Below are 25,239 nucleotides of genomic sequence, written 5' to 3'. Positions count from 1 at the left end.
CAGCCGCCATTTTGCATGACTTGTCGCACCTCACTTACTTTGGCTTGTCTGCCAGCTGAAGATGTGTTGGCCAGCATGACAAACCTGATGAGACGACATTCACTGGCGCAGTATCATAACCGATGTAGAGAGTGCGGCGGCCGAGTGTCTAATCACGTCCAGTGTTATTTTAACAATCCTTTCTCAAGAGCACGGTTTTACATCAAGCAAATATCACATTTAGGCCTTCTGGACTTCAACCTTCGGTTTTTCAGGTGCTATGTAAGTGAACATTGATCATTCTTATTGACCCATAGTTTCTGAGTCACTCACCTTCCTCGCTTTTGGTTGGAGATACCACCATTGGACTTATGCCCCATCCAGTAGGCGACTGTTCGGAGATATTGCCGCCCCATCGACCCCAGGTCGACTTGGAAAGGGGCTTCGTAGAAGAACCCGCACACTCCTTAGGCGTGATAGGCGAGGTTGGACATGGACACGGCGGCACCGGATGCTCAGACGTGGATGAAGAAGGAGCTGGAGGGAAGGATGGCACCGCAATCGGTGACGACGTAGCAGCTACCCTCGTCTTGGTGTTCACGCTCCCTCCCTTTTTGACTGCCAGTTTGTCCGGAATTGACACGGCCGCCTTGCGCAGCTTCTCTCGCGCGCGGCCGATCTCGAAGACGGTGCGCAACCCTAGCCTTTCCGCCTCCTCGTACTCGAGCCAGCCCGGAGCCGCGCAGAGGGTCTTGAGCGCCGGCTCGATCCACGCGTCGCCAAAGCCAAATTCGCGCGCCAGCACGATCTTGTCGACGGCAGTGGCAATGGCCCCGACCTCGCGGAGAGCGAGGGTGCGCAGGCGGTCGAAGGACCATCTTGTGGCGAGGCGGAGGACAGAGGACCATTCGGCGACCGTCTGGACGTCGAACTCGCCGATGGCGCTGACGGATAATCAGCAAGCATTCGTATTGAAGTCTGGCGGTGACGCACGTAGGGTAAATCATCGACAGAAAGCACTCGAAGTCCACGCTGGATATCTCGGGGAGCCGGACGACCTCGGCATGGGAGTTGCAAAGATACTCGGCCGCGAACTGCGGAGAATGGGCCTCGAAGAAGGAGCGATGCACGTTGTATACGTTGCCGTCGTCGAGCTGCAGCTCAAGTCAGGACTGGGATACAGCTGCAGGCAGATGAAAGCTAACCTTGAACTTGATATTTCCATCGGACAGATTGAAGCGGGGGTTGCCTGGGGACGGTATCATAGTCGGTGCCGTTGAAGCCATCGAAGGTGGCAGGGAAATGCTCTCGTTGCTTGCGAACGACTGGACGGAGGGTGGCCTAGCGATGCTTGCCATGAGCGGAAGAGTGGGCGCGATAGGAAGAAAAGATAATGGGTGACGTACCCTTTATCTGGGCTTCGAGTCCTTTTCCTAGGATGAGGTAAAGCAGCGTGCCCATCCGCGACAGTCCCGGGGCTTCCCTCAGCCTAACCTGACAGGCGCGTGGTCGATGATTGCGTAAAACTTGGGCTTCAGGCTCCGGATCTCCAGATAGAAACGACTGTCTGCGCGGGGACAGTGTAATTATCGTGTGTTTGCGCCAGCCGCAGCATCTTCGACGACTAGCGACATAGCTTGAGACCCAGGCGTTGAGGTGAATGCGACAGGGACGGCGTCTGCGCTGGCAAGCAAATACACCGATGGTGAGTGCGGCGTTTGTATATGGTCCATTACTGAGGGTCAAGAGCAAGGAGGATAGGCCGTTCGGAAGCGCCGTGTTGACCACGCATTGAGCTCAAAGATTGGCGCGTGCATAGGAGCTGCATCATGGCGCTCATGGATGCTGACGTTCAGATCGTCATTCCCAGTACTCACACTCTATTCGCAGCGCGACTTATGCAAGCCGCGAGGGTCGAGGCAAAGGCGGAAGGAAGAGCTGCCCGCAAGTTTGATGACGACCCCCAGACCACATCACATCCCTCGGAGAATGCCGAAGTTTCAACTGCGGCTCGTGCAAAGTGATCAGCTACAGTACACATAGTGCTTATCGGGGAAGGCGCTCTTGATAGGGTTCTCGAGACTTGAATCTTCCGTACATTATGAACTTCTCGCACATCTTTGTCTACGTACCGGCCGCGGCGGAGAGAAAGCAGAGAGCAAGTTGCATTCGACCTATCAAGCACTACTTTTTTCCTGGTATTGTGAGAAGTCAGTGGCGAGCAGACTTAGATAGAAAGCGCCACTCACCCTTCATAAGCTTCCCGCCTGACTTGCCTTTCTTCACCGGCAATTTCCGTGTCACGTCGGCCGGTTTGGCGACCGAGGGATCCGCGACAGCGGCTACGCACTCTACATTGGCAGGGCAGGCGTATCTGTCTGAATTGGGTTAGCATACACCGATATTTAAAGGCAGGGATTATTAGCCTCTCGCTCGCCGGCATGAGATGACGACCCGCGCAGTGGAGCTGTTGTAGTAGACTTGCCTGAGTCGCCCTTTGTCTCAGCGGTATTCGGGTCTTGCGCATATGGGCCTGGAGATTCAGACATCACGGGAAAGGAATTTTGGTGCGCCGAAGTATTGTCGGCCCAGAGACAGTCGAATGGGCCCAAAAGCGAAGCCAGTCGCGGAGACGATGTTGGAGAGGGTTCGCCGAGGCTCTCATTTGCCTCATGCGCGAACGGAGGCTGAGAAGTAGCCGACACACTGGCAGGGACCTTGGTGGACCTGGATAAAGGCGATAAAGTCGTGCCGCGCAGCTTCTCGCGAGCGCGCCCAATCTCCACTACGGTACGAAGCCCGAGCCTTTGCGCGTCCTCGTACTCGAGCCAGTCTGGCGCCGCACAGATCTCCTTGAGCGCGGGCACGATCCACGCATCGCCAAGGTCGAACTCGCGAGCAAGCACGATCTTGTCAACGGCGTCAGCAAGGGGTTCGATCTCGCGCATGGCGAGGGCACGCAGGCGGTTGAACGACCATTTCGTGGCGAGGCGGAGGACGGAGGACCATTCAGCGACCGTCTCTATATCGTATTCGCCGATGGCGCTGCGAAAAGCTCCGTCAGCAGTTAATCGCGATGATACACAGGCTGAAGACGCACGCAGGGTACATCAAGGATAGGAAACGCTCGAAGTCGGTGCAGGAAACCCCAGGAAGCCTGACGACCTCTGCATGAGAGTTGCAAAGGTACTTGGCGGCGAACTTCGGCGAATGGGTCTCGAAGAACGAACGGTGCACATTGTATACGCTGCTATCATCGAGCTGGAAGTATCGGTCAAGTCGGCACAGCAGCGAACCTGCGAGAGGACTGACCTTGAACTTGATGTTTCCATCGGACAAATAAAAGCGGGTGCTTGCGGGTGAATCCGACACCGTAGACGGCGATGCAGTGGTCATCCAGGACGATAATCCTGAGGGTATACTCTCGTTGCTGGCGAAGGACTGCACGGAATGAGGGCGGGTCAGGTCAGCCATGAGCGGGAAAAAGGAGCCGTGGTCGGAGGTCCTAGTGCAGTTCCCTTTAGCTACACGCTTCCTGGCATAGCCTAAGGACGAGATCAAGGTTTATTCAACATCCGCGACAGGTCATGAACTTCTGGCGGCTCGGATTAGATGCACAGACGTCAGTTCTGGCAAGCCTGAGACGTACACGCGCAGCCAGAAAGCCTGACAGTAACTATACTGCATCTTCATAAGGGATCATGCGAGGAACAGATGACCGTCAGCGCTCATCATACTCATTTTGCCGCCGCTCACCTTACGTCGGCTGATCCCTCTAACTGCGCGAGTAGGATTCCAAACAGGCAAAGATAGGATCGCGATGGCGAACCCCCGCTGAGTATCAACCCTAAGTCCCCGCTCATTCCAAACCTCGGTCCATTCAGACTAGGTAAGGCGAGTAAGGCGATGGCATGCCAACCCCTTCGTCTCACTTTGGACATTCTCGGAAAGTTCCGACGAGAGCATAGATAAATCGTGAAGTACCTAAGGTTACAACTCGCAATCAGAGTAAGTCGCGTATCCATAAGCATGTCCATCCGGCAATTACATCACCGGAATACTCGCAGACGGACCAGCGTCGCCTGCATAAGGAGTATATGTAGCCTGACCCGACACGCGTGTGAATCGAGTGGTGTCCTGCTCTTCGACTTGCTGGGCAAGGACAAGGCCTGCGCGGATGACGAGATCCTCGACCATCAGACGGGCGCTTAGCTCCGTTGCGTTCTCGATCTCCGCGCGGATCCCGCGTACGGCGTGTGCCGCCACCGAGCCAAGCGCCTCCGCCTCGTCCACACTCAGGCAGCGCGTGCGCGTGCAGACGTTCGCATAGGCATCCAGAGGCCATTGCGGGACGTGGCATTCGCGCGCGAGCGCGATCTTCTCGACAGGACTGGCGATGGTCTCGAGCTCCTGGATGGCGAGCTCGCGGAGATCGGGAAATGACCAGCGACTGGCTAGGCGAAGGATAGAGCCCCATTCTTCGGCAGACTGTACGTCGCACTTTCCGACGCGACTATGGTGATATCAGTGAATGAGGGCTTGCACGACAGAGCGCGACGTACGTGGGGTAGAATAGGGATAGGAAGTGATCGAAATCAACGCCAGACACGTCGTGGAGGGGGACGACCTCATCTTGGCTGCCGGAAAGATACTGTGCAGCAAATGTGGGAGAGTGCTGCTGGAAAAAGTGACGGTGAACGCAGTAAAGGGTTCCATCGTCCAACTGAGGAACAGTGAGGGGAAATTTCGAATGCCATGAGTTCGGCACGCACCTGGAACCGCACGGTTCCATCGGCCAGCATAAATCGAGGGCTAGTGCGAGGCACAGTAGAGGAAGATGCGTTGGAGGAGGCCATAGTCAGATGAGCGTCGTGACGAGAAAAAGGTGGGGCAGCGGCCGGTTTACGGACATACCACGCCAGCGAATGCTTTGCTTATAAGTATCAGGCAGACATCACGTACGTGTTCGGGAGGCAAACAGGCATCATCACAACTTGAGTGTGCCAGATCACTACTCTGGCCCGCCATCGGTCTCATGCGGGGCGGAGGTATCAATGGTGGCCCTCGTACAGAGCCAAGTCGTCGACGACGGACGCAAAGCAGTCGTCATTGGATCGCAGACGACTTGTCAGTCCTTGGATCGTCGGTTCCCCGAGAATCGGTGAGCAGTCGAAGATCCGTGAAGCCAGACTAAAAGCAAGACATCCCTTATGAAGAGCACGATGTGACCCACGCTGCAATCTAGGCGTCGCAAATGTTCCCCGAATGGTATGTAACAAGGGAGTTAGTCGCTGGTAGCGCCTCGCGTTGTGATAGTCCACTGGAGATCCGGCCGGTCATAGATACGTGGGCGTCGCTATTCCCATCGAGATTCAAAGGCTTTGTTCACGCAAGACACCCGTCGAAGTGGAGAAAGCAACAGACAGGTCGACGGGAGTCAGATGATGGTTGAGGACAAGCAGTGTGACAAAGTGTGACGTCTCGCGTCCGCCCCTTTCGTGCACACGTGGTGGACCTACAACGCCAGGTCAGCATGGGTCTTGCGATGCGACGGTGTCGCGAGGACGATTTATGATAAGCAAAAGACGAGACAGAGCCTCGCAATAAGCTGAATGAGTATGATACACTATACAAATCTCTGGACAGTACATTTACGCTTACCACCGCCTGGACGTCCCCATTCCCGTTATCCCTCGTCTATACCGTCAGCCCTCCTCTACAGGCTTGAGAGCATCGGACGTGCACCGATTCTCCTTCCCCTCCTCCATCTGTTTCGCCCGCGCCGCCACCTCCAGCTCACCCTTTGTCACCACGCCATCCAGCCACGGATGCCGTGCGAGCTCGCCAGCGGACGCGCGCCGATCGGGGTAGAGGTTGAGCATGCCCTGCAGGAAGTCCGCCAGCTTGTCTGCTTCCGCGCGCGGGAACAGGTACTTCTCGTGCAGCACGCTTGGCAGTGGCCAGTAGCGCAGCTTCGAGATGTGGCGCAATTGCCCGCGGCGGTTGAAGAATTCGCTAGAATAGCGGCCTGCGAGGGCGAGGGACTTGGGCATGTCGCCCATGAGCTCCATAATTTGCGCGAGGTGATCGTCGTCCTTGGAGTACTTGTTCCCTGATGATGGATCGAACAAGTAGTCGCCGCCGGTGATGAGCTCGAAAATCTACGCAAACGTAAGCGATACAGTCGCAAGGAATGTAAACGGACTCACCAAGCACGCTACGCTCCAGACGTCGGCGCTTGGTCCCCATTTTGCACCGATGATCACTTCCGGACAACGATATTGGCGTGTTTGTATATCGTCCGTGAAGTGATGGTCCACCCATGTCGCTGCAGCATCCGTCAGTCAACGCAAGCGAGAACAAAGGGATCAGCGCACCATTCCCCAAGTCCGCGATCTTGACGGTAATGGTCTCCGGTATTGCTAGCGTAGCAGAAGGGGTTGGGCTGCCCATCGTCGCATCGCCAGGCGCGTGTGTTGGGGAATGCGGATGTGCATGAGCATGTTCTGATCGTGAGGTCGACGAGTCGCCGTTCAACGAGACGCTGGACATCATGTCCTTCATCTCGTCGCTCCGCTGCTTGACTACCCGTTCTTCATCCTCCTTAGATATTCTCGTCATGCCGAAGCCCAGTTTGTCGATCGTTGCAGGGTCCCACATGCTGTTGAGACTGCTGGAAGACCCTGGCGACGCAAGCGGTTGCGACCCCGTGATGTACGCTGATTGAACTCGTGGGGTCTGGTTCCCGCCGCGGCCTTTGGATGGAGGGACGCCCACGAGCTTGCTGCGTGGAGTGTCTGAGGAAGATGACGCGGATTCGGGTGGTGGGGCTGACTCTGCTTCAATGACCGCCTCGACGTCGTCGATCGCGACGAGCACATTCTCCGGCTTGATGTCTGTGGCGCGCGGGGCGTGAGTGGTGAGGGGATCAACGCAGGACGCAACACGTCGCACGCACCAGTATGGATGACGCCGCAGTATTTGTGCATGTAGTCGAGCCCGAGCAGTACCTGCTTCGCGATCTGCTTGACGAGGTGCATAGGGACACCTTTGTTTTCGTAGCGACGGATCAAACCGAGAAGGTTCTCGCCTAGGACCTCGAAGACCATGCAAACGTGCGTGCCATTGGGTCCTTCGTGGCGAAAATGATCGAGGAAGCCAATGACATGGGATCTTCCGGGATGGGTGTCGGCGGGGGAGGGGTGGCCGGGTTCAGGCGGAGTTTTGGAGGAGATGATGCGCTGCAGCAGACGGATTTCGTCGAGCGCGGTCTCGGTGTAGCGATTCGCAGACTTGACGATCTTGAGGGCAACGTGGCGATTTGTTCTGGGAGGGGACCGTCAGACAAGTTGCACGCCATCGAGCGTCATGTTCACGCACTGTGTGTCCTTTGCCAACCAGACCGTCGAGAAGTGGCCCCAGCCGAGTTTGCGGACAACGATGTAGCGTCCATTGGAGAACGTGTCGCCGATGTATACCGGGTGGTAACCTCCTTGACAATAATCGGAGAGCTCCTCTTCATCTTCAGAAACGATCGAGGCGGACGAGGAGTACGACTCGGTGTCAGACATTGAACCTTTCAGAGATGATTGCACTGCCAAGGGTGTGGCGTCTAGTACTGTGTTCTCAGCTTCAGCGAACGAATTCACCCTAGGAGAATGCGGCTTCGGTACTGACCTGTGGGGATGCAGGATGCGGGGTAGTCGCGGCGCTAGTTCAAGAAAGAGCGCTGTTCTGGAGATTTGCGCGAGATATTCGAAGTAGACTCGGGTATCGATGTGAAGCGCGAATAGGGTATTCAAGGGACAAGGGGGAGGCCTGGTACAATCGGGGATGGATGTGGTTGAAGAGCAAGTTGCGCGTGGCGAATAGGTAAACGAGGCATCGATATTGATATCCCCGAAAAGAGCCGACAGACGCCGACGGCGCCGTCGCTCCGGGGCTCCTTGCAAGCTCCTTGACCACTCCGTCGACGTGCTGTGCCCCAGGGGAACTGCTCTTACCTTGAAGAATCTAAGACAAGGTGCAGTAATTCCAACAATGCGGGTAGGAACAGAACCAGGCTCAAGATACACAGCAAAGAGGTATATATATACGACACCCTTTGATCGGGGCCACTGCGGGCCGATCCGTCCGTGCGGTCAATGCTCTGACCGTTGAGCGTTGTTTTTCTACATCTTCCATGACTTGCGAGTGTCGCCAATGCGGGGCAACATGTTTACTAGGTTGCTGGGCCTGGCTCCATCTAAAGTATGAGCAGGCTCAATCGGCAAGTTGTACGTCGTGTTCCTGCCTTGTTTCCACTTAGGTTCTCGCATACCAGCGGCTTCACAGTTTGAAGATTCTTCATCGCTGAATTCCACGGCCTCTTGCCTAGTTCTGACTATCTGATTCTGCACCATCAGACTTGCGAAAGAACTTTCGGTCGTGCGTTGACCATAGGACGCTACTTTCCGTAGGGTGATGAGAATATACATCGACTATTCAGTGAGCCATGTTACCGCGAAGGACGGCCTACAATCTTCCCAGCGCGCACACGCCGCACGGGGCGTCATTGTGAATGCTTCTGCAATACTGCAGATGAGCAAAGGGCGCTCTCGCTCGGACGCATGCTGCTGCATAGTGGCCTGCGCGGCGCGCAGGCGCCACGACTAACATTCACCTCCTGATGCACCCCTGGCCTTAACGGAAGATGTTGTTCTATCCTGTGCTATGAGCTGAGGAAAGGCACGTTAAACCCCGCCCAGCGAACTCTGACTATGGCTTCTCGGGTACTAGGTTCCTCACATGCGGCTTCCATTGCCAACACGCGTCGACCCTCTGGCGGAGCCAGGGCGGCGGCTCTAGCGGTCTTGCTCTCCTTGTTCCTGCCCCTCATCGATGGATAACGTAGAGACCCCGCGCTCGCCGTCTGTGCAGTCCTTTGCCAGTGCTGACACCGTCTCCGTCGCTTTCACCTCGACGCCTGGATCTCCGACCATGTCGTCTGCTTCCGATACTGCTGCGACTCGTGCAATGCACGAGGCGAACTCTGTCCCCGCACAGGCCCATCCATTCTACCTGCAGGATGGGAACACGAAGCTCAAGGTGCGCTGATCATATCAGTGTCTAACCTCTGCTCATTCCGCTACCTCCAGCTTGACGATGACACGTTTTACAACGTACATCGCTACTTCTTCGAACGCCACGCGCCTCGGTTTGCAGAGCTGTACCTCCGTGATGGTCAGCCGGACATCATCGAAATCCATGACGTCTCAAGCATCGACTTCCAGCGCTTCCTGTCCATTATATACCCCAAGTGCGTACTCGTACGCGTCAGATTGCTTCTCATCTGACCTCTACGCAGCGAACTCGGCGTATGCGACATCCACACCGTTGAAGAATGGACTTCCGTCCTTCGACTCGCCTCTGCGTGGTCCGTGGCCAGTCTTCGCCAGGTCGCTATCCGCGAGATCGAACCGAAGGCCACGCCCGTCGACAAAATCGTCCTCGCACGCAAGTTCGGGCTCGGCGAGACCTGGCTCCTCCCCGCCTTCGTCGCTCTCTGCAGGTCTTCGGAACCGCTTGAGTACGAGGACGCAGAGCGACTTGGCCTTCGCTCTGTCCTCGAGATTGTGCGCATCAACAGGGAGGTGTCGCGCTCCGGCGAGTCCTACGATGTGGAGGCAGCCGTGCGCGCCAGCGCCGTCTTCCTCTCGCCCGGCACGGATGTCATGGAACCGCGCGTTGCCGTCTCTGAGCCGTCTATTCACAGCCCATCTTTGTCCCCGTCTTCTACGCCAGTCGTGGAGCACGGTCCGCGCCTGCCACTCATCGACACTCGTGAAATCACGTCAAGACGCACAGGTCAGCTCGATACAAGTGACGACTTGTCCTATATGGCTCTGTTGGCATCCGAGCGTGCGGAGGAAGAAGCACTCAAGTCGTCGACTCGCTCTTCTTGCTATTTCTCATATGATTATGCCCTGGGCTTATTGAGAATTGCTTATCGTCTCATCTCCGAGACGTCCATAGCTGCAGTCCGTCATCGGGGATGGCGCGAACTCTGCTTGAGGCGAAATGGCTATACTCTAGGCGGACCAGTGACGGCTGATCGGACAGAGGCGGACGTTAGCTGGGAGGTACGCCCCTCGAACCAAGATAATGCTCTATCTAGCATCTGCCGGCGCATTGTACAATACATCTGTGATCGACTTTCTTGGGCGATGGCAAGTCGCTGGGAGGACGGACACGAACTTTGGAATACACTTACCGTCCAAGTCCCCCAAGCTTCGAGCCAGTACACTGTGGCAAGTTGTGTTCTTGACGTCAAGGTCCTATTGAAGAGGTGAGTTCATATTTTCCTCATGGTCCATTTCTCACTAACGGGTTACGCAGGGAAGGTATTCCATTCGCCCAAGACGCCGGGCATGCGGACTGCGTACGCGTCGTCATCCCGAGCCCATCTCGGGATTGGTTTATTCCTGACGACCTCTGAGAAAATTACATATTATATGGTGTCGGCGAATGATTGCTGTATGTGGCTGCTTCAACTCTTGCATTCGAACACTAACGAGTTTTCAGGACAGCACGTCTTCATAGTATTCCTCCTGCGCGAGACTACCTAGTTGATTGTATACAAAACCTAAAGCTCTACAGTCCGAGTACACGATGGGATGTATGTTTTGTGTGTAGCTCGAGCTTCAAACAATGTATTTAGAAGGCCGGCCATAAACTTCTCGTTCTTCGTGCGGCTGGCATTGAACCACATGGGCCGGCAATGTCCGAACGCGCCACGATATCCCACTTGACACTGACACTGGCATCTATGATCACCATCGCCAGTTGCATAACGAGTCAACGAAGGCGCGCGTCTCCCTTTCTACACGGGGAAGATTGGGCATGTACTCAGCTGGGGCCCAATGTATGGCTGTATTCGCGGCTAGGCGCTCAAATGAACGTGATCGCGAGCTATCGACACGCGCCAGGAAGGCCTCGTGTTCACCTTGCTCCCGACTATCATGGTAGGCATCCTCGAGTCGTTCGACACCATGAACGTGTCACCATCCAGCCCCGATCCCGCGGTCTCTGCCCGTCCGACCGTAAACCATGAACGTTTCTCTGATATGGACACCAGGAGCGTGAAGTTTAAGGTGAGATCCTGAAGCACCCATTCAAGTCTATCCTAATATCTTCATAGTTGGACGATGGGACGATGTACAACGTTCTCCGCCACTTCTTCGAGCAATCGGCCTCTTTTGTGGAGGAGTATCTGTCGGCTGGCGATGTTGACGTCGTCGAACTGAAGGGCGTATCGCGGGCCGATTTCGATCGGTTCCTTTCTTATATGTTTCCCTCGTATGTGGCTCTTGCTCCCTCTAAAACGATGACTAATGAATTTGACAGGTCTCTCGGGAAGTGCGACATCACCACGTCCGAAGAATGGCTCTCCATCCTGCGTCTCGCCGACAAATGGAGGTTCACCGACCTGCGCGCCCATGCCCTCGGGATGCTCAAATCCACCGCTTCCCCCATCGACCGCATCCTCATCGCCCGCGAGTTCGACGTGCCCGATTGGCTCCTCCCCGCCTTCATCGATATCTGCATGGCGCCGGATCCACCATCTGAGGCGGAGGCGGAGCAGCTCGGACTTTCTGCGCTCGTAAAGATCGGACGCGTTAGGGAGCAGTACGTGCGCATCGGAGGAGGGCTGCACCCCGAGCATGATCTTGTAATCATACGGCAGACCGTCATTGATGAGGGGTTGGTTTCGAAGCCCATCAAGCCGAAGAAGGACCCACGTCAGCAACCGCTCCGCAGCGCGATGAAAGCGCCTGGAAGGAGACTGGGTGGATTGGGCTCAATCGGCGGCGGTACACAGCTGCCATACGAGGATTCGAGTGTGTCTTCGACCGAGAGCTCTAGCGATGAGTCCGAGCAGGACTTCCGCCCGCGATGGGGCAATGGAACGAGTAAGCTATTGGGTTTCCTGCCAGCGATGTCACGCTTTGTTTTGCTGACGCATTGCTCACAGAGGCCTCTCTTGATGGTCTTGGAAGTGTAAAGGTCTCCAAGGCCATGCGCGACGACGATGATATGCTCCCTCCAATCCCCTTCGCCCCTCTCTCTGAGTCGGTTCAAGCTCTTGCGGCGTCGCGATGGACGCACCGGCCCGGTCCTAAGGAAGGAGGATACTACGAAATCATACACGAATCAACATGCTAGCGCCGGTGCTGCAGTGTGCGGACAGAGGAAGCCTGTGACTGTTGGTATATACTTATAAACAACTTGTACATGGTCGAAATCTCAATTCTTCTTCGGCAGAAATTCCTGGGCGAATCATGCACCGTCTTTGCGACTTCTCCGTGGCGTGAGACTGGCTGTCGGAAGTTTGGTGTTCGAAGTCCACATGAGGCTAGCACCCAAGGAACGGGGACGTAAACAGACTCGCGAGGAGGACCGGTCAATGTTAACGTGGAGAATCCCGAGAACATGGGCAGACCAAAACGGGTGCGCGTCATCGTCGCGAGCGAGAACATGGATGCCGGAGTGGAAGGACAGCTTGATAAGGTCCTGGTCACGTCGAATATCGTAAGTTGTACAGTTGATTCCGAGGCGCTTGTGAATGTAAAGTCGGTCCTTGGTAATGTCGAGCGCGCCGATTGTCATTGACTGGCGAACATATCATATATTTCTCTTCATTTCGGGTACATCTAGGCGCGTACACGAGCGCTCGAATGTCTTCGCAGAAAGCACGATGTACACTGTGCAGATTTACGCGTGCCCACGGACCACCCTCGGCTTGTACCTGAGGAACGAGTCAGCACACGTGCAATATCCTCGCTGTAAACGGCTCACGGTTCCTCCAGGTATTTGACCTCTTCATCCGTAAGTACACCGTCCACGACGCTGTCGTCGACGCGGTTGATGGAATTGATGCCCACAATTGGGCTCGTGACTCTGCGCTGAACCCACGCAATGGCAACCTACATGGCAGTTATGGATGTAGGATCTCAAGCTTGCCGAGCTTTACTCACCTGAGCCATCTTCCAGCCGCGCTTCTTCGCGACCTCCTCCACGCGCTTGATGATTTCGTGTTCAGCCGCATCTGTCTGCGCAAAGGCCGAATTCAGCTTGGCACGTGCGGTCTCAGCAGAGTTCAGCGGGCGGGCGAGAGTGCCTCCGCCTAGAGGCGACCACGGGATGACACCAATGCCATGGTACTCGCAGTAAGCAAGCATTTCGCGCTCCTATGATGAAACATTAGTCCAGTGAATCTCTGAACGACGAAGGGAACTCACCTCCTCGCGGTAGAGCAAGTTGTACTCATCCTGCATGCTCACGAATTTCGTCCACCCATTCTTCTCCGCGACCTCGTTCAGGAGGGCGAAATGTCAAGTGCGCATCGAGCTCGCGCCTATGTAGCGAACCTTCCCGGACTGGACGAGGTCGTGGAGCGCCTTCATCGTCTCCTCGGGCGGCGTAGAGGGGTCGGCGCGGTGAATCTGGTAGAGGTCGACGTACGACGTGTTGAGGCGCTTGAGCGAGCCCTCGACCGCATTGAAGATCGCCGCACGCGAGAGGCCGTTCTGGTTGACGTACTGCTTCAAGCCAGGGAGATTGGGCACCGCCCATTCGCCGATGTTCGCATATTCGCCTTTCAAGACGGTACCGTGGCACTTGGTAGCGATGATAATCTCCTCGCGGGGGATGTTGTACTATAGGACAGTAAGCAAGGTGCAGCACCTCGCTATATGAGGCACTTACGGTCTCAATGAATTGGGCGAGAACCCTCTCGGACTCGCCGTTGGAGTATACGTTGGCGGTGTCAAAGGTGCTGAGAGCGGCGTAAATGGCAACCACATGTCGTTCCTGGTCTGGCTTACTTGATGCCACGGTCCCAGGCAGCCTTGAGGATAGGGAGAGATTCCTCCGCGCTCTTCACCCATGCGCCTGCCTCGGGATCTGCCTATGATGGAAGCCCGGGTCAGTGAGGACGATGAGCCTCAAAATCGGCGACTCACGCCCCACTTCGGGTTGCCGTAGCTCATCGCACCTCCCTGTATGGATCGTCAGGACGCCGCTGGAGGTACAAGTGCATCGAGTACTCACAATGGGAACGGAGACACGCAGTCCGCTCTTTCCGAGCTGAACGTACTTTACAGGTGTAGCAGACATGGTGAGGTGGACAGAAATCAGGAAGAAGAGATTCTTAGAACCGTGGTTAGAGTACAGTGTCTCCGCTCTCCTCTTATATACCTACCTGTCTGCGATGTACAGGAGTAGGTTCCTGACCTCTCGGCCGGAAGGAGAGCGAGGAGCCTGCGACAGTGATCCTCATGACGCCGGTCGCGGCAGGACGGACGGCATCCGCAACCGATTTTGAAGGGACTGTATCGTGATACAACCCGAGAACCGACGTGAATCAATAGATTCACAGAATATAATGGCCTTAGCAATTTTTCAGTGAGCACTTGAGCATCGAAGGTTGGCGTGACGGTGATCAGCGGGCCCAACAGAGAGGACAGATACATACGACATGAGTGAGATCAAGACACTTGCGCATTGTCCCAGAGGACAATGGTGGCTGAAGCCTAAGCGATGGTCGCCTGCTAAATAAGGACCAACGTCGAGCTCAAGTCCAGCGTCTGCGAAAGCCATCAGGAATATCGAAGGTCTGTAGATAGGATAGCACCCGACAGCTGAAAGACCCCGAAGATGCTTCACACCGGCGCGCGCCCTCCTTCGACCTGGAGACAACAGTCCAAGATGTCGATGCGGTTTTCTATGCCAGCCTGACGGCGACCGTGACCGGGCCAGTGACAGACATCGTCGGCGGCGTCGTGAGAGGTGCGGCAGCCTCGGCGACGCAGAGCACCACGTATCAGCAGAGGGGCGAGAGGAGCAAGCGAGGAGAGGGAGAGGCGGGAGAGAAAAAAGGACCGCGTGCGATGCCGCATACGCACGAGTATCGAAATTGAAGTGAAATGGCTGCTAACGTACGATATGTAGACAATCGGAAGCATTCGACGAAAAGGATGATTTTCCAGGCGCGTGGTCTTGATACTCAACCAAAGTACAGTGCTTGTAGCCCGATGGTGTTGGCCGTCCAGTCCGTCTAAGTGCACATGAGCCAGCGTTACTTTAGCTCCACCGCATGGAATCACTCACCGACAATCCAATGACGCGCTCGTCATCCATGATCACCGCGTCTATAGCGAACCATGGTTTTGAGGTGGTCCTGACGAACGGCAAACCAGGCTCAAGGGCCCTCGCATCCTCGAAGAGCCTTTCCATATACTGCACCTCCGGCGGACCCCCCCTGAACGCCTCCTCAGGCAAATATACTTAGGGGCTCTCCAGATTCGTCGGCCGCCTCCCTGCCCAAGGCTGACCTGGCTCATGCTTGGTGGGCAGTCCGATGGTCGCTGTTGGCGTGTCGATCGTGAATATCCGTGCGCGGTCATCTTCGGCCGCCTCTCCCGCCTGCGCGAGCAGCTGCGCCTCCACCCGCCGCACGGTATGCGGGTTGAAGTCCAATATGTGTATCGGTTGCTCGGGCGCATTCAGCATGATCGACGGTTTCTGAACGTATCGCTGGCCACTGGTCGTCGTGATATAGCTATACGCCATCTTGGACATGCAAAGCCAGCGCGCACCCTCCGGTCCCCAGTCCTTCCAATGGACCACGGGCTCACCGCGGCTCGCGTGCCGCAGGATGGTCGAACGATGGACCACGAGGGAGAGGGCTTCCTCATCGGCTTCCTCGTCCTCACCGCGGTCAAGGCGCCACGTCATGAGGACAAGAACGACAGAATCTTCGACTCGAGTGCGGAAGGGATGCGCAGCGGCGCCCGGCTAGTGGACATGGCCGAGGGATGGATTTGGGTCCCCTCGGCATATCGTGCTATAAATTTCCGCGTCAGGGTGGAAGTCAGGGTAGAAAAGCTCGCAGACGAGCTCGAGGCCCGGACCAGATGGTTCTGTGGGCACGCAGAAAATCTCAAGAGACAGGGATTGCTTGTTGGGGTGCAGGAAGAGATCGGGCGTTAGAAGCAGAGACCTAGGTTTGTCGCAGGCTGGCCTCCGGGATTGAGCGTCGCGCCCGTTCTCCAGGAGAAGAGGAACAGGCGATTGGCTGCGGAGTCCAAGGCGTAGTAGGTGATAACCGCTAACGTGTCACCGACAATCTCGACGCTAACTCTCGGTGGCCCCCACCCCTCTGCCACCCGCAAAAGGTGAATTCGCGGACGCTGCGCTTCGAGGTGGGGCTGGCCCGAGAGTTGATACAAAGCAACGTCGATATCGCACGAAAGACCATCGGGTGTCGGCGAGCTTCTCTCGTTGATCAGTGTACCGTAGGTAATAAGCCGATAAGACAATACCTGATCACAAATGCTATGAGGTCGTGTTCCTCTGCAGCGGTGCCGAAGTCGCAGATGGACTGCCCGACAAAGATCTCTGACCAGGTAATTCGCTGGCCAGCCTCCGTAGGAAGCTTCGCAGATTTGACGCCTATGGATCTACCTTCATTTCCCATGAAGAACCTCCCTGAGGACAGACCGTAAATGCTTGGGTATCCGTCCGACGCTGCATTCTCCTCGAAGCGATACTTGAAGTTCAGATACGCGTCTTCGCGGAGAAGAAGGGCTTCTAAGGGCCGACATCTTCTCGTTGATATCCGCGATGCATTCCGCGTTGTCGTCAAGTCCGTACAGATCAAGCAATGCATGGAATCGCAAGCGCGCGGATCCTTGTATGATGACGGCGGTTCGTTTGCTGACCCGGATACAGCGATACAGATCATCAACAGTGCACGTAGATTGAGAAAGATTGAGATGAGAAGTTCTTCAGGGAGCTCCGTGAGCGGCATTATCTGAGTGCTGGCGTGAGGGGCGCGGAAGGCAAGCCAAGTGGGCGAAGCGGCAGTCGGGCCGACGGCCGCGAACGTGTCCCCGCTGGTCACGTTGTTCAACCGTGACCACGCTCGTGGGCGCCTCAACACATGCGTGCGCGTCGCAAAGTGGTCAAGCACTGAAGGAACTCAGGGAGCTTGATATCTACACATTTACAGCGATACATCACAGCTATAGCCCTTCTTGATTACCTGGATTGGACGGCGCGCGACTATCAGACCTGCCTCTTCCCTTCCCGCGAAGGCACAAGCGTGGAAGTATTTACACTCGATGACACGCATCGGTAAGTACCACCTTACCTCCAACCGTTTGCAAGTTGCTACTCTACGTTGAACAGTTTGAACCTTGTTTGCAGTCCTCCATCGTTTGTCACGTGCAAAAGTAATCGAAATATGGAACTCCCAAACTATCCACGGAACTCCAGCGATATGAGTTCTATCGGCGTCTTTTTGGGCGTTTTGTTGTGCTATGTAGCTTGTTGTGGGCGCCGGGAGGTCAAATTCTTATCGCCAAGGCCGGCCGAAAGTTCGGCTGTTGTTATCGGCACGGCATTTGCAATGGAGGCTTGCCAAATATGGTATAGGCCGGCCGGCGCAAGGAACAGAGAATAAGGATATTTTCTGCATCCTTTCGTCCCTCCCAGCGAAGTCGTCCCGCATTTCTTCAGACACAGTCGGGTTTCCTGGCTGCTGTTGCCTTTTCTGAGCGTTCTTCTCGTCTGGATACCGCAGGCAGAGGCAACGGAGAAGATTTTCGATATTCGAATTCGGATACGAGTATATTAGAGCTCCGTCGAATATCCCTTTCGTCGCGCGCTTTTCGTTCTTGCTTCAACTTTTGTTGTGCGCCCTACACTCTTTACCTCCCCGCCAGTCCTTTACTTATTCCGCTCCTTTCGCCCGCTCTCCTCTTCTTCCATCATGGACGACACCCAGTTTGCGACCCAATACCCCTCCTCCTACTCGACGTTTGACCTCGACATGATGAAGGTGCGCGGCCAGGAGGGAGCGGGTGGCCGACGGTTACTGACCACTCCCGCAGCGCTCCATGGACGCCGTCGGTGGTCCTGACGCGAAAAAGGCGCGCTGGTCCCCCACGTCGTTCGCCAACGGCAACCCGGTAACCCCGTCGACGCAGGATGCGTTCGCCAACTACGGGTACGGGCCGCAGGCGAGCATCTCGCAGCAGCAGCAACATCCCCTCAGCTACCCGTCCGGGGGCTCGCCCGGCAACACCTACAGCGGGAACCACCTCTACACGACGCCGACGCTCACGATCAACACGCAGTCGAACGGGGTGAACATGGCGTCGCAGCTGAGCCCGAACACGGCCGCCTTCGGGCAGCCGCAGACGCCCAACCCGGGCGGCCAGCCGAGCCCGAACGGGAACTACAACTTTGGGATGTACAACATGCTTGGGATGGGGATGCCCGGGATGCTTGGTGGCTTTTATGGCTCGCAAATGGCGAGTTTCCCCCAGGTGCGCTCCCCGCTCCCTGCCACTTGTGCTTTTTCTCACTTTTCTGCTAGTCGCCATACTCTCCTGTCGCGTTGTCAGCGGCCCTCGCCGGCGGCGGAAACCAGCCGATCCAACGCACCGTCTACATTGGCAACCTCCCCTCCTCCGCCTCCGTCGACGAGCTCCTCAACCTTGTCCACTTCGGGCCACTCGAGTCCATCCGCGTCCTCCCCGACAAGTCCTGCGTCTTCCTCTCCTTCCTCGACCAGCAGACTGCCAGCCTCTTCCACGCCGACGCTACGGTCAAGAAGCTCACGCTCCACGGCCAGGAGCTCAAGATTGGCTGGGGCAAGCCCAGCACGGTGCCGCAGCAGGTGACGCTCGCGATCCAGCAGAGCAACGCCAGCCGTAATGTGTACCTGGGTGGCCTCGACGAGGGGTTGACGGAGGAGTTGCTGCGTAAGGACCTGCAGCGCTTCGGCCTCATCGACCAGGTCAAGATTGTCCGCGACAAGAACATTGGGTTCGTCCACTTCCTTAGCATCAGCACCGCGACGAAGGTATGTCTGCTGTCTTCCCTTGAGTCGCTCCCCCTCTAAACTCCTCGTGCCAGGTCGTCAACACCCTCCCGACGGAGCCCGCATGGGCCGGCAAGCGCGTCAACTACGGCAAGGACCGCTGCGCGTACGTGCCCAAGTCGCAGCAGGCCGCCGCCCAGAACGCGCAGGCGTTCGCCGCGCAGACGATCGTCGCGAACCAGGCGATGAACTCGCCCGCGAGCGCCGGCTTCTACGGCGGCTTCAACGCGCCCGACCAGGGCAACCGCACCGTGTACATCGGCAACATCCACCCGGAGACGACGACGGAGGAGCTGTGCAACGCGATCCGCGGCGGCATGCTGCAGACGATTCGGTATATGCAGGACAAGCATATCGCGGTGAGTGAAGTTCAGTGGGTGGTTTTGGGCGTTATCTTATCTGGAATGTAGTTCGTGACCTTCGTGGACACGACCGCGGCGTACACGTTCTACAACGTGTCGACGTACCAGGGCCTCACGCTCAACAACCGCCGCCTCAAGATTGGCTGGGGCAAGAACAGCGGGCCGCTGTCGCCCTCGCTCGCCGTCGCCGTGCACTCGGGCGCCACGCGCAACGTGTACATCGGCAACATCGAGGACTTCGAGACCTTCACCGAGGAGCGCCTCAAGCGCGACTTTGGCGAGTACGGCGATATCGAGCTGGTGAACTTCTTGAAGGAGAAGTACGTGTTGCCATCCTTCCGCAATCTCACCTCCTTAAATCAACCACCCATTCACAGGAACTGCGCCTTCGTCAACTTTACGAACATCGCGAACGCCATCAAGGCGATCGAGGGCATCAAGAACAAGCCCGAGTACGCGAACCTGCGCATCGCGCACGGGAAGGACCGCTGCGCCAACCCGCCGCGCTCGGGCCCGCAGGGCGGCGCGGGCAAGCACCACAACCGCCACGGGCACGGCCACGGGAACAACCACCAGGGCGAGGGCCTTCCGCCACCCGAGATCACCGTCAAGGAGGAGTTCACCACCATCAAGGAGGACACGCTGAAGGAGGAGCCGGCCGCCGCGGGCGTCGTCGCCGCTGCATAAGTGGCGCGCGCTCTACCCCCGTGCGCGCCTACCACGCTTGCGCTGTCCCGACTCCCCTTCTCTCGTCGATACCCCCAACGTGTGCTATAATCCGGCTCCCGTCTCCCGTGTGTTTACTCAAAAGCCCGCTCGCCTGGCCGATGCCATACTGTACTGGACATGGATGTCATTAGTCTCCCTCGCCTCGTTCGTGTGTTCATCCGCCCAACGCGCCGTGTACCGCCTAGCCTATATCCCGCCCGGTCCCGATGATGGAAGAAGATGTGATTAGTAGGCCACAGAGTCCCACCGTCGCGGCTCGGTGGCGACGCTGACTCTTGGGCTATTGGTTGTACCATCTTTATTCATTTGGCTTTCTCTCCGCTCGTGTCCGTTTCGTTCTCCCTTACTTACCCCCTTCTTTTGTGCCTCGTTTGTGGTTCGTCGCCAGCGTCTTGATACTTCTCCTTGCGCTACGCTACGCTTCCCCTTGTCAATTACTTTTGGCCTCCCCCCGTTCTTGACACATACCATACTATGCGTACCGTTCTCTTTGTGTTCCATTCGCTTCTCTGTTTTAGTGCCTCTGCCTGTTGTGGTTCCCATCTGGGGCCGCCAGGCGAATTCCTTTCTTTACCCAGATGTTTTACTAATTATACATCCTTTATTCCACAACTGAACTGAACTGAAGAACCGTCTCTGAACGCGAGTGGTGTGAGGTTGAAGGCGGTCGTGCGCGAGATGGAACCTTCTCCAGAGTTCTCTGTCGGCTGCAAAGGAATGCTGTCTTATTCACCTTCCTTTGACTTCCTTGATGTCTTTCTGAGCGCTGAATCTGAGCCCTGTCTAGCGGGTGGAGGCTGCCAACGCTTAGGTGCTAGTCGCCATTGTGACTCCGCTTTAGGACAATGTGCACGTGCCTCGATCTCAATCATTCCGTCTTGTCTTTGACCTCGCTGTTGGGTGCGCTAATCATCGCCTTCGCCAGCCCGCAATAATTAATCACAACCACGGACAGTATACTCTGGGACTGTGGACTCGCGTCGGTTTTCGGGTCGTATCACGATATGCACTCCTCGAAATCTGTTGCGGATGCCATCCGTCTCGCTCTGACGACGCGCGTCGTGAATCACTCTCGCCGACTCCACGCACTCTTTCGGCTGAGAAATCAGGGGCATACTCCTCCAGATGGCAGACAATTGCTTTCTAATGTGAACGCGCGTCCCCTCAGGACACCGTGGAGGTATCGACGTGCTTCATGATTGACTAAGGCTCTCTGAGACCTGCACTTGGCGACGCAGAGTAGGTATATAAGAGGGGAAGGAGAGACATTGTACTCTAACCACGGTTCTACATCTCTCTCCTCTCTTCTCTGTTCACTTTAACATGTCTGCTGCACCTGTGAAGTACGTCCAGCTCGGAAAGAGCGGGCTGCGCGTCTCCGTACCCATCGTGAGTTCTTGGCGTACTTGCACCTCTCACGGCGTCCTGACGATTCATATAGGGAGGTGCGATGAGCTACGGTAACCCCAAGTGGGGCGTAAGTGGCTGGCGTTGAGGCTTACTATCCCTTACTCACCTGAGCGTCGTTCACAGGCCGATCCCCAGGCGGGCGCATGGGTGAAGAGCGCGGAGGAATCTCTGCCTATCCTCAAGGCTGCGTGGGACCGTGGAATCAAGTGAGCCATACTCGGAGTGGGACTCCGAATAGCGTGATTGACGTTCATGCCTCCCAGCACCTTTGACACGGCCAACGTGTACTCCAACGGCGACTCCGAGCGGGTCCTTGCCAAGTTCATCGAGACCGTAAGTGCCTCACAGAGCGAGGTGCTGCGGCTGCTTATCTGTCCTCCAGTACAACATTCCTCGAGAGGAGATTATCATCGCCACCAAGTGCCACGGTACCGTCCTGAAGGGCGAACATGAGGATATCGTCGCATGGGCGGCGCCTCAACTCGCTGGCTCGAAACAGTACATCAACCAGAATGGCTTGTCGCGTGCTGCGATCTTTAACGCGGTTGAGGGCTCGCTCAAGCGCCTGAACACGTCGTACATCGACCTCTACCAGATCCACCGCGCCGACCCCTCGACGCCGCCCGAGGAGACGATGAAGGCGCTCCACGACCTCGTCCAGTCTGGGAAGGTCCGCTACATAGGCGCGAGCTCGATGCGCACTTGGCAGTTCGCCCTGCTGAACGAGGTCGCGGAGAAGAATGGGTGGACGAAGTTCGTGAGCATGCAGGACGAGTACCACTTGCTCTACCGCGAGGAGGTGAGCCCCATCTGTCAATCACACAGACATCAGTGAACTCACGTTCAATCGCAGGAGCGTGAGATGCTCGCCTACTGCGAGTACCACGGCATTGGTGTTATTCCGTGGTCGCCTCTCGCCGGAGGTGCCCTTGCCCGCCCGCTGAACTCTGCTGAGACCGCGCGCTCCAAGATGAACTCGGCGTTTGCGAAGACGGACGCGGCCGACCACGAAATCATCAAGCGCGTGGAGGAGGTCGCGAAGAAGCGCGGCTGGAAGATGGCCGAGGTGAGTGATACTCTGCCAAGCTGATACGCTGCATTGTTAACCATCATGTAGGTTGCCATTGCTTGGGTCCAGCGCAGAGTCACAAGCCCCATTATTGGCATTAACTCCATCAACCGCGTCGACGACAGCATTGTGGACGGCGTGCTCACGGACGAAGAGGCCAAGTATCTGGAGGAACCGTGAGTCATCTACAACTTGGATACTGCGTCCGTACTCACCCTCTCCATAGGTACCAGCCGAAGGTGGTGCGCGGACATGCATAAACTATATAAACCAGAGAGCACTTGTACGGTAGAAATGTAACAACCTCTGTGTGTTTGCGATATACCATGTCTGCATCATGTCCTGTCGACCAGACCGCCTCTAGAGCCTATGGGTGGCCTCTCGTCGTATAACCACATGGTTGCAGTCCTACAGTGGAGGAAGGCAGTAACAATTGGTTTTCAAGCTGACCCCACCAGATTTGAACGTGGCATGTGACCGTGGGTTCAGAGTCTAGATTCCATTCGGCAGTTGCCGGTGGCTTGTCCGTGACCATCGCCCTTCTCACCCAAATGTCCCTCGGGCGCTGGGTGCGTTTCTCTATTGTGCTTGAAGAACCTCCGAGACGCTAGCATCTGTCCCACATCTTTGAGGTCCTTGGGCTTCAGGCGCTCAGCTTGGACTGCCTCAATTTAGTCGGATTTGAACCGCAACCTTGATGCGCTTCCGAAACGGAGGTCGCTACAGAACCGTCCTGTACTAGGCTCCTGGACTCTTTCGACCGACTTGAGTGGTAAGCAGAAGCCAACGCTTCCCATAAGGAATGAATAGCACCGACCCCATAGGCCAATGCGACGCGGTCGACGCTCAACTTATGATGAGCTCGGTCTCTCGCGGGTCTCTCGTATATGCTCGGGTATCTTCCAGCGCAGCTATTTTGCTACCAGATGATCTCGTCTAGACCTCATAATGTGGCGGCATTGGCTCCCTCTTGCGCGTCGTATATATGGCCTGCGCTACCTGACGATCTTACCAGCTTGTTACCTTCCCGACGCATAGCGAAGCGCAATACACAGAATGTCCACTACGTCCGTGAAGTATGTTCAGCTCGGAAGAAGCGGCCTTCGCGTCTCAGTGCCTATTGTACGCCTGGCTTGTCTTGTTATCTTAAGTAGCCTTACTGAAGGCACTACCAGCTAGGAGCGATGGGATTCGGTAACCCGAAGTGCGGGGTACATGCGCCATAAAGCTTCTTAAATCACCTACCAATCTCTCTTCAGGCAACGGACGAGTCGACACAATGGATCCTCGGAGAAGAGGCCGCATTACCAATCCTGAAAGCTGCTTGGGACCGCGGTATCAAGTAAGGGCGTTCCAAGAGACCACAGCCGCAGACTAATCAAGCTATCCACAGTACGATTGACACTAGCAATAACTACTCGAATGGTGATTCCGAACGTATCATCGGGAAGTTCATGAAGAAGGTCTGCGCTCCGCCGACCTCACCCATTACGCCTGACTGACAGTCGCCTAGTATCAAATCCCTCGCGAGGAAATCATCATCGCCACCAAGTGCTGGGGTCTTGTCGGCAAGGGCGCCGACCATGACGTCCTCACCTACGCCTTATACCCGGAGATCAACCAGCGCAAGCAGTACATCAACCAGTCCGGCCTCTCGCGAGCGGCTATCTTCAACGCCGTCGAGGGCTCGCTGGCGCGCCTGGACACGCCTTACATCGACCTCTACCAGATTCACCGCTTCGACTTTGACGTACCGCCCGAGGAGACCATGAAGGCGCTTCACGACCTCGTGGAAGCGGGCAAGGTGCGCTATATCGGCGCGAGCTCGATGCGGGCGTGGCAGTTTGCGCTGTTAAATGAGGTGGCGGAGAGAAATGGGTGGACGAAGTTTGTGAGCATGCAGGACGAGTACTCGTTGCTGTATCGCGAGGAGGTGAGTGATTTCGTATTCGACGTCAGATGCAGTATGCTGATCCCTTTTACAGGAGCGCGAGATGCATGCATACTGCCAGTACCATGGTATCGGTGTCATTCCGTGGTCGCCTCTTGCTGGTGGACTTCTTGCTCGCCCGCTGAACTCTGAGAAGACCCCTCGTTCGAAAGTATTTTCGGTTTCAGGCTCGTCGTTGAGTAAAGCAGATATGGAGATTGTCAGGCGCGTGGAAGAGATCGCGGCGAAGCGAGAGTGGAAGATGTCTCAGGTGCGCATGCGTCCACCAAAGCACGCTTTTTCAATGGCGCGTGGCTTGTACGAGCTCAACACGACATCGGACCTAGGTCGCTCTCGCGTGGGTTCAACGCAAGATTACAAGTCCTATCGTCGGCTTTAACACGATCAGCCGCGTCGACGAAGGCGTTGTGGATAGTGAGCTGACGGAAGATGAGATCGATTACCTCGAGGAGCCGTGAGCCCTTTTTTCAGTCTCAGTGCGTCGTGCAGCACTCTTGACACATCTCCCAGGTATCAGGCTAAAGCCGTGCGGGGTCATGCTTAGATCCAGGCTCCTGTACTCGCAACGGGGTCAAAAGTCGAAGAGTCGAGTATATGTCCGTCTCTGTATTGTTGCTGCTCTTTCAAGGCATCCAGTGCGATTGTTTCATGACCGTCCATGCTTCTCCCTCGCTGCGCTCTTCAGGAATCGATACAAGTCTATCTTGTTTCGGTGATCTCATGGCGTATCTACTGAGAGGCAAGGTCGATAGCTCTTGGTGGCGCTTTTATGCATGCACCGTGTTTCGAACTTGGGTTCGTGAGCGTG

The 25,239-nt window shown here is 56.3% G+C and overlaps 12 protein-coding genes across 12 annotated transcripts; 5 read left to right on the top strand and 7 right to left on the bottom strand.

Annotated features, from left to right (window-relative positions):
* Nucleotides 1-219: 219 nt before the first annotated feature.
* SCHCODRAFT_02669239 (uncharacterized protein) lies at nt 220-4,835 on the bottom strand (the record flags this gene model as incomplete). The annotated part of the gene is made up of 13 exons (XM_003030682.2): nt 220-257; nt 313-923; nt 973-1,133; nt 1,185-1,320; nt 1,386-1,412; nt 1,474-1,546; nt 2,229-2,353; nt 2,434-3,024; nt 3,080-3,240; nt 3,292-3,524; nt 4,053-4,492; nt 4,542-4,702; nt 4,752-4,835. The coding sequence occupies 13 exons, from the start codon at nt 4,833-4,835 to the stop codon at nt 220-222; spliced, it is 2,841 nt and encodes a 946-aa protein (XP_003030728.1).
* Nucleotides 4,836-5,547: 712 nt separating this feature from the next.
* SCHCODRAFT_02630675 (kinase-like protein) lies at nt 5,548-7,973 on the bottom strand. Its single transcript, XM_050345622.1, has 6 exons — nt 7,657-7,973; nt 7,360-7,597; nt 6,938-7,305; nt 6,357-6,875; nt 6,189-6,307; nt 5,548-6,140 (listed from the first exon to the last, which is right to left on the bottom strand). Exons 2-6 carry the CDS (start codon nt 7,548-7,550, stop codon nt 5,685-5,687), a joined length of 1,653 nt encoding a protein of 550 aa, XP_050199106.1. The 5' UTR covers nt 7,551-7,597; nt 7,657-7,973; the 3' UTR covers nt 5,548-5,684.
* A 102-nt stretch (nt 7,974-8,075) lies between these two features.
* SCHCODRAFT_02334750 (uncharacterized protein) lies at nt 8,076-8,553 on the bottom strand. Its single transcript, XM_050342412.1, has one exon. It carries the CDS (start codon nt 8,454-8,456, stop codon nt 8,151-8,153), a length of 306 nt encoding a protein of 101 aa, XP_050199105.1. The 5' UTR covers nt 8,457-8,553; the 3' UTR covers nt 8,076-8,150.
* A 99-nt stretch (nt 8,554-8,652) lies between these two features.
* SCHCODRAFT_02749871 (uncharacterized protein) lies at nt 8,653-10,725 on the top strand. The gene is made up of 5 exons (XM_003030245.2): nt 8,653-9,066; nt 9,117-9,277; nt 9,326-10,306; nt 10,357-10,494; nt 10,543-10,725. The coding sequence occupies exons 1-4, from the start codon at nt 8,860-8,862 to the stop codon at nt 10,454-10,456; spliced, it is 1,449 nt and encodes a 482-aa protein (XP_003030291.1). The 5' UTR covers nt 8,653-8,859; the 3' UTR covers nt 10,457-10,494; nt 10,543-10,725.
* Nucleotides 10,726-10,969: 244 nt separating this feature from the next.
* On the top strand, nt 10,970-12,285 carry SCHCODRAFT_02630666 (uncharacterized protein). The gene is made up of 4 exons (XM_003030246.2): nt 10,970-11,111; nt 11,159-11,316; nt 11,365-11,930; nt 11,993-12,285. Exons 1-4 carry the CDS (start codon nt 10,980-10,982, stop codon nt 12,181-12,183), a joined length of 1,047 nt encoding a protein of 348 aa, XP_003030292.1. The 5' UTR covers nt 10,970-10,979; the 3' UTR covers nt 12,184-12,285.
* Nucleotides 12,286-12,812: 527 nt separating this feature from the next.
* On the bottom strand, nt 12,813-14,136 carry SCHCODRAFT_02669235 (Aldo/keto reductase; the record flags this gene model as incomplete). The annotated part of the gene is made up of 8 exons (XM_003030684.1): nt 12,813-12,944; nt 12,996-13,208; nt 13,260-13,331; nt 13,389-13,676; nt 13,726-13,795; nt 13,845-13,927; nt 13,983-14,018; nt 14,071-14,136. 8 exons carry the CDS (start codon nt 14,134-14,136, stop codon nt 12,813-12,815), a joined length of 960 nt encoding a protein of 319 aa, XP_003030730.1.
* A 432-nt stretch (nt 14,137-14,568) lies between these two features.
* On the bottom strand, nt 14,569-15,179 carry SCHCODRAFT_02630660 (uncharacterized protein). The gene is made up of 2 exons (XM_050345621.1): nt 15,130-15,179; nt 14,569-15,076 (listed from the first exon to the last, which is right to left on the bottom strand). The coding sequence occupies exon 2, from the start codon at nt 14,916-14,918 to the stop codon at nt 14,682-14,684; it is 237 nt and encodes a 78-aa protein (XP_050199104.1). The 5' UTR covers nt 14,919-15,076; nt 15,130-15,179; the 3' UTR covers nt 14,569-14,681.
* On the bottom strand, nt 14,979-15,864 carry SCHCODRAFT_01038755 (uncharacterized protein). The gene is made up of 3 exons (XM_050340905.1): nt 15,354-15,864; nt 15,130-15,305; nt 14,979-15,076 (listed from the first exon to the last, which is right to left on the bottom strand). Exons 1-3 carry the CDS (start codon nt 15,754-15,756, stop codon nt 15,026-15,028), a joined length of 630 nt encoding a protein of 209 aa, XP_050199103.1. The 5' UTR covers nt 15,757-15,864; the 3' UTR covers nt 14,979-15,025.
* Nucleotides 15,631-16,858, bottom strand: SCHCODRAFT_02736642 (uncharacterized protein). Its single transcript, XM_050347153.1, has 2 exons — nt 16,344-16,858; nt 15,631-16,293 (listed from the first exon to the last, which is right to left on the bottom strand). The coding sequence occupies exons 1-2, from the start codon at nt 16,829-16,831 to the stop codon at nt 16,008-16,010; spliced, it is 774 nt and encodes a 257-aa protein (XP_050199102.1). The 5' UTR covers nt 16,832-16,858; the 3' UTR covers nt 15,631-16,007.
* Nucleotides 16,859-17,794: 936 nt separating this feature from the next.
* On the top strand, nt 17,795-19,959 carry SCHCODRAFT_02600749 (RNA-binding protein Nrd1; the record flags this gene model as incomplete). The annotated part of the gene is made up of 6 exons (XM_003030247.2): nt 17,795-17,863; nt 17,916-18,353; nt 18,404-18,892; nt 18,946-19,269; nt 19,321-19,592; nt 19,650-19,959. 6 exons carry the CDS (start codon nt 17,795-17,797, stop codon nt 19,957-19,959), a joined length of 1,902 nt encoding a protein of 633 aa, XP_003030293.2.
* A 933-nt stretch (nt 19,960-20,892) lies between these two features.
* On the top strand, nt 20,893-22,820 carry SCHCODRAFT_02679206 (Aldo/keto reductase). The gene is made up of 8 exons (XM_003030248.2): nt 20,893-21,390; nt 21,443-21,478; nt 21,535-21,617; nt 21,675-21,744; nt 21,794-22,210; nt 22,265-22,477; nt 22,529-22,656; nt 22,707-22,820. Exons 1-8 carry the CDS (start codon nt 21,325-21,327, stop codon nt 22,738-22,740), a joined length of 1,047 nt encoding a protein of 348 aa, XP_003030294.1. The 5' UTR covers nt 20,893-21,324; the 3' UTR covers nt 22,741-22,820.
* Nucleotides 22,821-23,506: 686 nt separating this feature from the next.
* Nucleotides 23,507-25,101, top strand: SCHCODRAFT_02582444 (Aldo/keto reductase). Its single transcript, XM_003030249.2, has 8 exons — nt 23,507-23,602; nt 23,656-23,691; nt 23,740-23,822; nt 23,874-23,943; nt 23,994-24,413; nt 24,466-24,681; nt 24,758-24,885; nt 24,942-25,101. The coding sequence occupies exons 1-8, from the start codon at nt 23,537-23,539 to the stop codon at nt 24,973-24,975; spliced, it is 1,053 nt and encodes a 350-aa protein (XP_003030295.1). The 5' UTR covers nt 23,507-23,536; the 3' UTR covers nt 24,976-25,101.
* The last annotated feature ends 138 nt before the right edge of the window (nt 25,102-25,239 follow it).

This window comes from Schizophyllum commune (genome assembly GCF_000143185.2).
Source record: "Schizophyllum commune H4-8 unplaced genomic scaffold SCHCOscaffold_8, whole genome shotgun sequence".
In the NCBI taxonomy this organism is placed as follows: domain Eukaryota; kingdom Fungi; phylum Basidiomycota; class Agaricomycetes; order Agaricales; family Schizophyllaceae; genus Schizophyllum; species Schizophyllum commune.
This window is presented reverse-complemented; position numbering and strand designations above follow the sequence as displayed.